At 38.6% G+C, this 13,145-nt stretch overlaps 2 protein-coding genes and 1 non-coding gene across 4 annotated transcripts; 1 reads left to right on the top strand and 2 right to left on the bottom strand.

The window, feature by feature from the left end:
- The first annotated feature begins 498 nt into the window (after positions 1–498).
- Positions 499–3,671, top strand: LOC149020236 (protein NEN1-like). The gene is made up of 7 exons (XM_089148345.1): positions 499–811; positions 945–1,102; positions 1,837–1,883; positions 1,992–2,055; positions 2,169–2,274; positions 2,652–3,087; positions 3,192–3,671. Exons 1-7 carry the CDS (start codon positions 526–528, stop codon positions 3,424–3,426), a joined length of 1,332 nt encoding a protein of 443 aa, XP_089004471.1. The 5' UTR covers positions 499–525; the 3' UTR covers positions 3,427–3,671.
- TRNAA-UGC (transfer RNA alanine (anticodon UGC)) lies at positions 3,671–3,743 on the bottom strand. The gene has a single exon. It is a non-coding gene; the product is annotated as a tRNA-Ala (tRNA).
- A 1,440-nt stretch (positions 3,744–5,183) lies between these two features.
- On the bottom strand, positions 5,184–13,123 carry LOC149020234 (vesicle transport v-SNARE 13-like). 2 transcript variants are annotated; one of them, XM_089148344.1, is made up of 6 exons: positions 12,809–13,123; positions 12,329–12,482; positions 10,785–10,843; positions 10,512–10,700; positions 10,187–10,357; positions 5,184–5,870 (listed from the first exon to the last, which is right to left on the bottom strand). In XM_089148344.1, the coding sequence occupies exons 2-6, from the start codon at positions 12,420–12,422 to the stop codon at positions 5,718–5,720; spliced, it is 666 nt and encodes a 221-aa protein (XP_089004470.1). In that variant the 5' UTR covers positions 12,423–12,482; positions 12,809–13,123; the 3' UTR covers positions 5,184–5,717. The 2 variants fall into 2 exon arrangements, with proteins under 2 accessions (XP_089004470.1, XP_089004468.1); XM_089148342.1 differs by having other exon boundaries at positions 5,187–5,870; positions 12,329–12,487.
- Between the last annotated feature and the right edge of the window lie 22 nt (positions 13,124–13,145).

The raw sequence follows: 13,145 nt of genomic DNA, 5'->3' as shown, positions 1-13,145 counted from the left end.
AAAACTGTGAATGGTGTCCATGCAAATGTAATCAAGCCAACCTCTGGACGAAAAGGATCAACCATATGGCATATTCGCATCTCATTCCTACTGTAGGGATCCACGCTGTTAAAAGATTTAAACGATCGGACTAACTGTTGAGACTTTTTCCAAAGGTTATCAACATGAATGAAACTAAAGTTGAAATTTGTTTTCCCACTTTGAATCTTTAAGCACGTGAAAAAGCGAAGAAGGAATTAGTGTTCGATATTCCATGCTTCCACGTTAAAGGAATCGTAAGGTGTTGGTCACTTTGCTTGTGGGGCTTGTTGAAGCTTTGCAGGTTTCTTGCAGGATAAGGAAACATCCTTCGCCATGGATAACGTGAAGTTTATATAAATAGGAAGAAATTGAATGCAGATTGATCCTTTCATCAAAAAAAAAAAAATTCTCTCCTTTGTTGGCCTCAATTTTGATTTCTGATTCTCCCTTCTTCTTCTCGTCCTGAATTAGTTTGTATTTCAGACTCAAGAGTGGCTAATAGAGATGAGGTCGAGTAGTAGCGAAGAACGCTCAGAAATCGTGTTTTTCGATTTGGAAACCACAATTCCTTCCCAAAAGGGACAAGGTTACTCAATTTTAGAATTCGGAGCGATTCTGGTTTGCCCTCGAAAGCTGGTAGAGCTGGAAAATTATTCAACCCTGATTAAGCCGGCCAACCTTAATTCCGTCTCCGTTGCTTCCGTCCGTTGTAATGGAATTACCAGAGATGCCGTCGCCTCTGCTCCTACTTTCCTTGAAGTCTCCGATAAGATCTACGACATGCTTCATGGTCACTCCTTCTGTCCTTCTCTCCTTCTCTCCTCTCCTCTCCCTCTCCCTGTATTAATATACATGATTAATTTGGGTTGTGATCGAGATTAGTTTTGCTCAGGTTTTGATTTTGTAAGGATTTCATTTTACAGGTCGAGTTTGGGCGGGTCACAATATAGTGAAATTCGATTGCGTGAGAATTTATGAAGCATTTGCAGAGATAGGGAAGCCGGCTCCTCACCCTAAAGGAACCGTCGATTCATTGACCTTGTTGACACACACATTTGGAAGGAGAGCCGGAAACATGAAGGTGCGCTCTAATATTACAATTTCCTTATTTCCTTTCCTTTGGATTTTCGGACACGCGATGCTGATTGTGTGGGGCCCACATTTGAATATGTCAAAATAATTCAGAAATGGGACCCATACACAGATCCTCCGCGTCTGGGCAAGGCGTGCTTGCGGCCACTGACTGCCTAGCCCCGTGGTACCTGAGGAGGTGAGTCCTACACTCAGATCCTCTGCATATGGCAAGGCCTATGTCTGCGAGTCTGGCAGTTGGCTACCTTGCCCTTGGTATGGTTGGTCTTGGTACCAAGGGTAGGACATCCAATGGCCAAAGCATGGACGCACAAACATAGAAGATTTGGATCCATGGGACCCCAGTGGAAAGAATCTGGATCCGCTATCCAAATCGGTAGAGATTTATGTTTCTCTCACACTTAACATCTCTCAACAAGGGCAAAGTCCCACCTTTGGGTTCTAACAAAATGAATCAAAGATAGAATTTTATAATGAGTCTTACTCTTATTTTATAATGAAGAACGTGAGCGGAGACAAAGACCTCATGATGGATAAAGAATCTAGACTCATCGGGAAAGCATATCAGTCTGACTGCTTTTAGTTTTCAATGTGAATTTGAATTTGATTTTGGTTTGGTTTAAGATAAAACAAAATGAATCAGTTCGAAGTGAACCGGCATGGTTCAGTTTATGACTCTACGTATTTGAAAATTGAAATATTGGGCTTCTTCTATGCATGCAGATGGCAACTCTAGGAACCTATTTTGGACTAGGCCAGCAGTCTCACAGGTAATTTTTTTTGCTAGCTATAAAGAAAATTTCTGAAATTATGTCAAACTAATAGTTATTTACCAAAAAGCGAAAGAATTACTAATAGCTGAAATGATGATGTTTCAGGAGTTTGGGTGATGTCCGAATGAATCTTGAAGTTCTCAAGAACTGCGCAGCAATTCTATTCTTGGTAACAAGCCATTAAAGTTTTTTAGTTCAACTTCAACTACATTATATATTGTTCTTCCATTACTCCAGCTCAGAGACCCAGTGCAGCATAAATGAGTTCTACATTTTCTACAGGAAACAAATCTTCCAGATATATTTGCACCCTACGGTTGGATCCCTCCAAATAGTACAGTAAATCATAGCACTGGAAGAGCTTCACTACCTGAAGAAACAAACCAAAGTATGTCTTCACTCCCCACCTTCAAATCTCATCAAACTCACCTAATCCATTTTAACTGTTTAGATTTTGGTATGCCTTAGTATTTTGTGGGTTCATATATAATTAGAGTTTGATTGTAATTATAATTGAATTGTATTTTTCAGTCAATACCAATACAGAAGATAGATTTATAATTTCATATCGATTAGGGTTTTGAGTTTTTCTATAAATAACATGTGGGATACTTTTTGGGAAAAAATGTGTGAAAAAGGGTGAGGTTTTCAGAAAATAGGGAATTGACATAGGCAATTTTTTACAAACCATATTAAATTACTTGATTTTGTTTTTGCTTGCCTTCTTCTTCTTCTTCATGTTTGTTATTGATCAAATGAAAACAGGAAGTCCCCAGGAGGATGAAATAATGGAAGAGAGACTTATATTAGAGACTCCAGGGACATCTTCTGCTCCAGTATCATCTGGTTCCAGTGGAAATGCTGGGTTCTTAGCACCAGATGAAATCTCAATTCCTTTTATTAAGGCAGCTTATGTACCATTTTTCAGAGGCCAAAAGATACAACTGTTACACAAAGATGCCCCGTTTCAGCTATTTTCTTCTGGTTTGATAGTGCGTTATGGAGTAAGCTCAAAGTTTTTTGACAAAGCTGGTAGGCCAAGATTAAATATAGTGGTTGACATACCAGAAAGCTTATGTCAGGTTCTTGATGCTTGTGAGCATGTTTCACAAAAACTGATTCTGGAGTCTGGTAACAGCTCAAACTGGAGGCCTATTGTGAATAGGAAGAATACCTCATTTCCCCCAACAATCCGACTAAAGTGAGTTTTCATATCCTTAATTTGATTCTAGTTTGCTGCCTGCCCTTCTCATTCTGAAAGTCATTTTTTCTGAAAATGTTGTTGTGTTTGGAAAATTTTCACAGCATACCCATTGTGGACAATGGGGATGTGGACATCTATGAGACCGAGATATACCAGCAAGAAGCTTCAGGGAATGCCCAGAGGCTTGTGTTCAGTAAATTTGATCCAGGTGAACTAGATTCTTTATTTCTTGCAGGAACTTTGGTGGAAGCTTACTTCTCATTGGACTCATATGATTATCAACAAAATGTTGGTTTCCGATTAGTGGCTAAATCGTTGACCATCCACTCTGGATAGTAGGATTTGAAGGCACACATGATAGCTAGGAGGGGAATGCCACATGTGAAGTTGATTCTGAACACTGGGTTGAATATTTTATTTGTATTTTATTGTAAATTTCACTAACTAAATCAATGAATAAAAAGCAGTTAACTATTTCCATGAATAAAAAGCAGTTACAATTTGAAACTGATTCGGAGTCACTAATATTACCTACCATCTGCTACTAATGCAGTCTTTAAAAGAAGTACAAAAAAGTTGATGGAGATGCAGGGGATCGAACCCTGTACCTCTCGCATGCAAAGCGAGCGCTCTACCATTTGAGCTACATCCCCAAGTTGAAAGATTTCATACAAATAGATTTATAAATTAAAATTGAGAGCCTCTAACCCTCGTGCCATCATTACATAATCAAATCTACTAGTGATGGATGGTATTTATCGAGCGTTCCCCTCAAAATTCAAAATAGGGAGTAGAATTTGATTTTGGGAATGATTTTTAAGCCAACAATTGGGATTATTCATTATCAATATAGAAACTAACGACACCATCAAAAGTTAACTGATTTGGCAATGACTATTGACTAACACCTCTTGAAGAGTTAAAGCCTTAATGAAAAAGTTACTATTAAACTCTCCCTGGTGATATATATATATATATATATATATATATGATAATAGCTCACTCACATATGTAGAAGCTTTCAAGCTTTGTTACATTGATTCTAGCATTTTTCAGCTTTGTTTAGTCATTTTTACGAGTATTTGACATTTAAGATCTACAGATTTATCACATTGATATCAATTTCATTTCTAGCTTCAATTCAATCTCACGTTCATCAAATACCCATATATTAAAATGGAAATCTAAGCAAACCCGCTAGACTGCTTCAAGATTTAAATTAAAAAAACCAAAAATAGTAGTTATTAGGTTCACCTGAAAAGACCCGATCAGAAGAATCCACAGAGGATGGAGAAGGTGAGAGGAGGGTGTTTGTTTCTGCAAATTCATTTATTAAAAGAGATCTCTTCGTTGGAAGAGTAAAAAATGGGGTGGTGAGGGTTGGTGATCTTCAGTGCCAGTGATTTCTTGACTCGAGTTGCAGATGAGATAATGGTGACAAATTGCAGACTTGAGATTCTCTTGCAATGGTGGAGATGGGGTAGAGAAGAAGATTGGCAGTGGGAGGTGACATGATGGAGAAGAAAAGTTGAAGTGGGAGGAGACACGGTTGAGATGGGGTGGAGAAGATGAGTTGCAGGGGGAGGAAACATGGTAGAGATGGGTTGCAGAGGGACGAGTAACCGGTGGAGAGAGAAAGAGAGAGAGGGAGGGTGATTTGGTAATTTTACTTCTCAAGGGGCATTTGGATATTATCTCCTATTGAATGAGTTAAATGGGAGTAACAATGTCATTTCACTGCCGGAACATGGGTATTTTAAGTTTTAAATGACTTAAATAAAAGTAAGGACATTAAAGAAAGTTTACAAAGATTTAACTGTAGATAGCTTGTAATTTTTCAAACGGGTACCATGTAATTTACTATATTATTTAATAGTAGGTGATCGCTAGTTTCACCCGAATAATAATAAGTGCCATATAAAAACTCTCTTCGTTTTTTTTTGGAACAAGATTAACGCATCATCGTAAAGGTTGGTATAACTTCGGTAGGCTGTGTGCCAATCAAGTTGGGAAATTCAGGGTTATAAGGATTCGATCGGAAGCATGTTAGACTATGACAAACTTACCGAAAGAGAATCTTTGAACACATCCGAAATCATTTAGGGTGTCAATTTGGTACCAAAATCAAATAAACTGATTAGGTACAAGATGGAACGCTAAGTGCCGATTGCCTTTCAAGAGTGCATTTCATGTTACTGTGTTCAAGTTGTATGGTTATCGTGCGGGGTTTATAGATGGCAACCTAACTAGTAAAGATCTTACAAAGATTTTCCAGAATGGCAATTATAACTTATTAATTAATAAATCATGAACTGGCAAAGACCATTTTGTTCAGCTTCAAATTGTTTCATGGAACCAACTATGTTTGGGTAAAGACTAAAATCCTGATAAATATATGAAGCGTGTCAAGAAAAAAGGAATGGGATTGGTCTTGATTATTCCATTTCCAATGACAATGAATAGGCAGCGAGAGGATCTTATAAAGGTGGTAATACACCATCAAAGCATTTGTTGAGTACACACAACAGCCACACATAATAAGAAATGATCATTTTTTTTTAACATTCACACAATTAAGAAAATAGCAAGATGTCACAAATCAGCACAAAAGAACATAGCATGCCACGCTAATGAACTAGCTTGAAATACAGGATCAAGATGATTGCAACAACTAGAGATGCTATTACGGAGCCAACAATCCATTTGTTCCTGCTCATCCTTCTTGTCATGGCAGTCAAAATCTTCTTACTCTTGCCAATGTTATCATCCACCCCATGAAGCTGAAACAGGTACAGAATGTAAATGAAATTGTTTATTCATACCAACACAGACATTTGTGCATAACACTGCTCATCAAAAATACTCAGTGCAGGTGTGAACATTCAAACCCTCAAGTTGTTTGAGTCAGTCAAAGTTGCATTAAAAGAAAATGCCAACCTCACGAAACCTATCAGCATCACCGATGTTGTAAACAAAGTTTTCCTACTTCATATTCCCCCCCCCCCCCCCCCCTAAAAAAAAACAATTAACTTCTCAGATTATGCAGGGGGAATACACGAGATTCACATTGTGCAACCTCTGAAGTTATTTCAGTGGGTAGCAAAACCCATCATTAATCTTAAGTGCCTTGCCCTGTCAGTGAGATCACTGTGATTCCAATCAGGAGATGGAAGTACGAAGTTCACAATTATGTCAATCCTAACCACCTACTCTAGAGCTAAAACTCACAATGCAAATAAGATAGGGAGAATTACATCAATAACATAGCCATACTGATAAAGTAATCAACTCACAGCGCAAATAAGAGAGAGACAATCACATCAATAACATAGCCTTACTGCTAAAGTAATCATTGAACTTATCAAACTAACCACTCATTGATGTCTTCGTTTCATCAAGATCCAAGATAAATCACAATGTAATTTTCTTTTAGGATTATGCTTTACTTTGGGTAAAGATCTCCACGATTTCATTGCACATATAGGACAAATGATCCCTATACCACTGATTTTTGTTTTTCTTTTCAAATCATCTCATGTCTTCCATCAGATATTGGTGTAGTCACCATATTACCAACTAAATGGGGTTACCTATGAGGAAAGCAAAGATTTTAGTTCGAATAGAATATATAGCCCACTCAATCTTTATCTCAAGCAATGAACTCAGAAGAGAAATGGTTTTTTTTTTTTTTTTTTTTTTTTTGGGGGGGGGGGGGGGGTGCACCACTAACTGCGCCCCCTCTCTCACAGCCATTTCTTCTTACCCTCTGCCTGCCCCTTCTGCCGTAACCCCTCTCCCTCAGTCTGCTATAAGGGTTGTAAACACAGCCATTTCTTCTTAACTGCAAAGATCTGCCTGTCATTTTGTAATTTCAGAAGCTGCTTTTGATTTGTTATCCTATCCCAGTTCTCGTCACAGAATGTTGGCAATTCGGTTGTCTTTGGACTGCCTTAGTTTTCAAGTCTTCAATAGATCACGCAAATGCACGTTGTTCAATCTCCAAATCATAGCTCTTTGTAATCATTTTGATTGGGCTTCAGAACCAGAATCCCAGAGGGGAAGTCTAACTCATTTTCTCCAAGGCAGGGGATTTGAAGAGTGAAGAAGGATGCAATGACAACAGAATGTTTCAGGTTCAAATTCATGTCCCTCCCTTCTCTATTCGCCTTTTAGCATAGCAGTAATACAGACCCCTTAGATTTTTTAAAACTTGGAAATTGAAGATCTTACATCTTAATAGCAAAGCCAGTTGGGTTGTTGCAACTATTCTCTATATTGAATGCTGAAGTTGTCTCTGATGGTGACATTACACTCCAGTATCTTTTTCAGCCAGCAAGATCATGATTGTTGTCAATGCCATGATAGGTACGAGTTTTTTTGTCAGCCAGAGGTTTCGCATCAGAGTTCTGAAGATTGTAGAGAGGGTGAAGCTTTCTTTCCCTCTTTCTCATTCTTTCTGGGTTTTTTTTTTTTTTTTTTTTTGGGGGTTGTGGGGGGGGGGGGGGGGGGGGAGAGAGAGATCCCTCTTGTCATCATCATCCTGTTGGTGGCTTTAACAGCTGTGCTCATAGTATTGGTGTCATAAACATCACACACTGGTTACCCAATCTCTGCTTCCTGCATCAGAGTTACTCAAAATCGTGTGCCGACCTTTCCATGCTTGATGCTTTTCATTGTCAGCTCAATGCATGCCTCCTCATCAGAAGCTGTCGAGTTCTTACAGACAGTCTCAGTGAACTCATTAAGGCATAGGACTAGCAGATATGTAACAGCCACCACTTCTCTTGCTGCTCTCACAGCTTTCTTTCAACAACAGTTCCTAGTAAATGCACCATGGAGATAGTATTACCATCGCATCACTATCCAACAGAGTCCTCTATCTTCTGATCTCCAGTGATGCTTTCTCATCAACAATGGCCAGTAATGGGGCAGAGGCGATGATTGAACAAATGACGCAGAGGGTAAGATGAATAAAACTGTTGGAGAAAAGAGACACAGATGCAGAGGGAGAGGTACTGTTTTTAGAAGTTCTATAATCACCATTAAGTGGACAATTTTATCTTCTTCTTCTTTTTTTCCTTTTTTTTTTTTTTTTTTGGTGGGGGGGGGGGGGGGGGGGAGAACCTACTTTCAAGTAATCTTGTAATTTTATTTTATTTTTTTGGGGAAACCTACTTTCAAGTAACATATGTGTTGTGAAGACTCATTCCTGAAAGAAGCTGGAAACCTAATGTTAAAGTCAAACGCCAGTCTTGCATACATACTGGTCTACTATAGAATGGCAAATGTAAAAATGCCATGTTCTACCGAAAAAAGAACCAGAATACCATGGATAATGTCATCCAAAATGCAATTCAGTGAAAACACAAAGCTACTCCATGCCACTTCCATAAGCAGTGACAATCATATTCCATCACCAGCCCAAAGTCAAGCACATCCGACCTAGTCACTCATCAAACAATGTATTGAATTCTTTTGACATGCTGAAATTATCATGGCATGAACATTTAACCACAGAGTCAATCTTCAGATAAAGTACTTCAAATTTGATGGGATTTAGGATGCAATCTCACGATAAGGGCTAAAAGCTTCTCTAGGGATCATAACAGTTGGTCTACTCCATTTGAAGATCTTCAACAGCTCAGCAAAATAAATATCCATTGCCTGAAATTAGTGGGAAGACTATGTATACTGCTAGCCATGGCATGCATCTTTTTCCCCTCTTCCCATAAGATTTCAATTGAAAATAAAATGTACCAGACGCAATATAGGCTTTGCTGGTTGACTCAAACAAAGAATACTAGGTGTCACCGAATTCTCTATGCAGCAACTCAGTCAGCTAGCCCAAAAAATGGGACCATGTTTTTGGCTATGTCATGCTCTATTTGTTTCCAAAATTAAGCCTAAACCTAAACGTTTGGTAGGATTTACCAAATAAAAGCGCCATAACATAAAAAAATGAAGCCTTATTTCTAGGTTATATAATTGAACTGTCCCGCAGCAACTCAGCAAGCCCAAAAATTGGACCATGTTGTTGGCTATGTCATGCTCTATTTGTTTCCAAAATTAAGCCTAAACCTAAACGTTTGGTAGGATTTACCAAATCAAAGCGCTATAACATGAAAAAATGAAGCCCTATTTCTAGGTTATATAATTGAACTGTCCCGCAGCAACTCAGCAAAGCCCAAAAATTGGACCATGTTGTTGGCCATCCCATGCTCTATTTGTCTCCAAAATTAAGCTGAAACCTAAAAGTTTGGTAAGAATTACCAAATAAAAGTGCTATTACATGGGAAATGAAGCCTATTTCTAGGTTATATAATTCAACTGTCCCACAAAACTTCACAAGGGTCAAACCAGGGGGACTATGTCTAAGGGTCAAACCAGGGGGTCACCATCCATGACATTATGGAAGGAACCATAATAAGGATTGCTCAGCTGATGTCCCATGAAAAATCAAGCTCCAACGTTCAAATAAACAATGTTATCCTTTCCATTGTCCTTTCCTAGTGGATGAAAGACCATGGCCTTAAATCAACTTGGACGACTCATACATTGAAGATAGGAATAAAGAAATAACTAGACCCCATGTGAGTGTGTCTGGATCCTCCAGTCACATGGAGGGGGAAAATTTCAATCCCCATGGTTGGATCGTTGAAACGTCCAATCTGAAAACAAAATCTTCTCTTTAGGAAATTTCCAAAAATGTAGGAATCCAGATCTTCTATTTCATTTCCTAAAAAGGGGATTTTGTTGTGAGATTAAACACGCATAAGACATCCAACCATGTGGATTGGAATTTTTCCTCTCCATGTGGCTGGAGGATCCAGACACACTCACATGGGAGTAGCTCAGGTGGCAAAGATGAACCAAAACCTCCAATTCAAGAGGTCACTGGTTCAAATCTTCATGGGGCCTACCTATCAAAAAGGGAAAAAGTAATAACTAAAGCGTCAAAACTGCAAAAGCCAACCCCCACCAATGGAACAGAAGGCAGCTGGCAAAACATAGAACAAAGCAGAAAAAATGGACAGAACTCACAAAAGGACAGTAACAATGAACCACATACAGAGTCAAACATCAGGAAAGTACATACCGTGTTATGGGCATGCAGGAGAGACTGGCGTTGTTGATGCAAATCCTGAAGGATTGAGACACCAAGTTCTTCCGTCTCCATCACTGTTCTTCTACTCTCCTTAATGCGTTCACTGGAGTGATTTATTCTTTCTGTTGACATCAACAACCTGCTTCTCTGGTCAGCAGATGCCTGTAAAATCCATCCATCCATTGTTGATGCTAGTTTACCAAATAAATAGAAGGCAAAGATCCCAAAAATTAAGAGTGAAATTCTTCAATGTATGGGGCAGATATGCAGTACAGCAGGCCCAATAAGCCATTTTACTTCATATGTTCAAGCTTACCATCAGTGTATCAGCCATCCCTGACTCTAACAATTCATCTCGTGCAGCTTGATTAGCACTAGTGGATGTGATTCTCTTAACTTCGCTTTTCAGATTGTTCAGATCAGACTTGTACTCCCTTAACTTTGCGAGGAGCATAGCCTTCACACTTGGCTGCAAACTTCTTGCCTCAAGGTCCATTTTCCTGATCTGAAGAAATTCAAATCGACAAAGTTGTAGAGAACAGAAAAAACAGAAAGAAATTTACAGTTAGGAATATGATTTGAGTGGTACCAAAGCTTCAGCATCCTCTAATCCAGCTTTTATTTCTGAAACTTTTTGCTTCTTCTGCTCTGCAGCATCAAAGAGATGAAATATAAGGACCAATGACAAGAAAAATATAATAATAATAACAAACAAAAAGCTGTACAATAAAAGCGCAGCTATCCATGAAACACTGGTTAAAGGATTGAGGCCACTATGTTGAAATCCAACCTAGTCAGTCCATTTCTTATTACACAAATATTTTACTAAGAAATAATTTCTCACTATTAACCTTTACTCTAGTTGTAAAAATTATATTCAACTACAGTGTCCAATCTCCCATGCATGTAAGGTACAAAACCTTCCAATTTCTTATATGGTGTATGCTTCCTTTTGTATTATAAGTATGCAAGCAAGGTCAATATTTGGCCCCTAATGTTTGACCCCGTCCAGCACTAGACCAAACACTTGGCACCGGGTGAATGGTGATATATTCAATCCAAGAAGCTTGCAAGCCAAAGGATGAAGAATAAAGAATTCAGGTGACCTGATAGACCAAATCAGACTATATTATAAAGTAATCAGTAATTAGCCACATTACAAACTATGAATCTGGAAACATGCAAATTTAAAGTCCAAAGAGAGAATACTATGTCCATGGTTATATTTGGCCTTCCCAACAATCTGCTTTCATGTATCAAAAAGTATCTGCAGAACCAAGAGCCATATTCAAAACAAGACCACCTGACAAACAAACAAAAAACTTGAGTACAATGAACTGTTGTTTGTACTTCACATCCAAGGTATTGTAACAATAAATGTTTACGTCCGATGAGTACTCCCCCCCCCCCCCCAGAATGACTGGTCCTAAAATATCCACAAACCCAAGTCCCTATCTGTCACCAAAACAAATTATCTAAGAGACTAGCAAGTAAACTGATTTTGTCAATCGGCACCACAGCACTTGATAGAAACCAAATTCTTTCATTGTTTTCCACGACAGCTCCTTCTTAATGCCAAAAGAAAGACCTCAAGTTTATTCACTTTTCCTCAAAAAATAAATATCAAGTTTCTTGCCTAATCATACATGATCATAAGACGTACAAGAGCATAAACATAAAACAAAAACAATAATAATAATTCATGGACTCGGCAATCGGAACACTAAGAAGATGCAACATTCTAAGCATCCTCATATGTAAAAGTAACTGCAAATAAAACAGAAGAAAAATAATGGGAAACACCTAATGTTACAGATCATCCATTTTCAGTGAACAGGTTTGTGTGTGTGTGTGTGTGTTTTTTTTTTTTTTTTTTTTTTTGGGGGGGGGGGGGGGGGGGGGGTTGGGTTTGGAGGAGAGAATTCATCATTTGTCGCATATTACTATACTAGCCTTTTAGTAACGAATAATGCAATAGGAGCATCAAATGTTAAGAGCTTTTCAAAATCTAGAAAAAGAATAATGGCAACCAATGGAAACAGAATATAAGAAACTGAACTTCATACATCAAAACAAATCAAACAAAATACAAAAATTGCAGGCTTGCAGATGAATAAGGAGGCGACTTCTTACCTCCCTCGAGAACACCAGCCGAGGTACACTTTCTGGATAGATTTGCCGAAAGCTCGCAATATTGGCGCTCGTAGCCTTCAAATACCTCACTCATCTTGCCAAAAGCTCTAATTGACCCTTTTCACGAATGATTTGGGAGATCTTCAATTCCACGCTGATCTAAACATAAGGAACATAATAATCATGTTGCAATTCGCAGGTTTTGATCAACTGAATTGGTCTTCATTTGCCCTTATTTCCTAATCCGACAGTAGATTAAGTTCCTACGAATTCATCATTCAATTGCTACAATTAATTAAATCGCGGTAAACCTAGGCACGCCGATATAATCGATGTATGAAATCGAAGGGTCGCCAAATGATGCATCGATGAGAGATCGATGGAACGACTTTACTAGAAAGTTCTTCAATTTGTTGGGGGAAATTCATATAATTATTGGACAACCTAATCAACAAAAAGACAAGCTGCAAACCAACATACCTGAAGGAAATCTGAAGATCGGAACAATACTCGATAATATTGTCGGAAGTTACTCCAGATTCCGACCAACGTTCTCCTCGTGTTTCGTGGAGTAGGTTGTGCTCCGCCAACGATCTCCAAATAATAGCAGACGAGCCTGACTTTTCTAAATATTACGAAAATCCATCCACCGATACGAAATTACAATTATTACCCTCCCGGGATTACAATAGCAGGCGTGCCCCTCGTCGTCTCCTCCGCTTCTCCTCGCAGATTGTCCGATCAATCTTCTTCTTTCCGTGATCGTGATTTCTGACTCTAGCGCGTGAATTTCTTTCGCGTAAGAAAATACCTCGAG

This window comes from Hakea prostrata, chromosome 3 (assembly GCF_041222555.1).
Source record: "Hakea prostrata isolate BN-2017 chromosome 3, UWA_Hpros_2, whole genome shotgun sequence".
Taxonomy (NCBI): domain Eukaryota; kingdom Viridiplantae; phylum Streptophyta; class Magnoliopsida; order Proteales; family Proteaceae; genus Hakea; species Hakea prostrata.
This window is presented reverse-complemented; position numbering and strand designations above follow the sequence as displayed.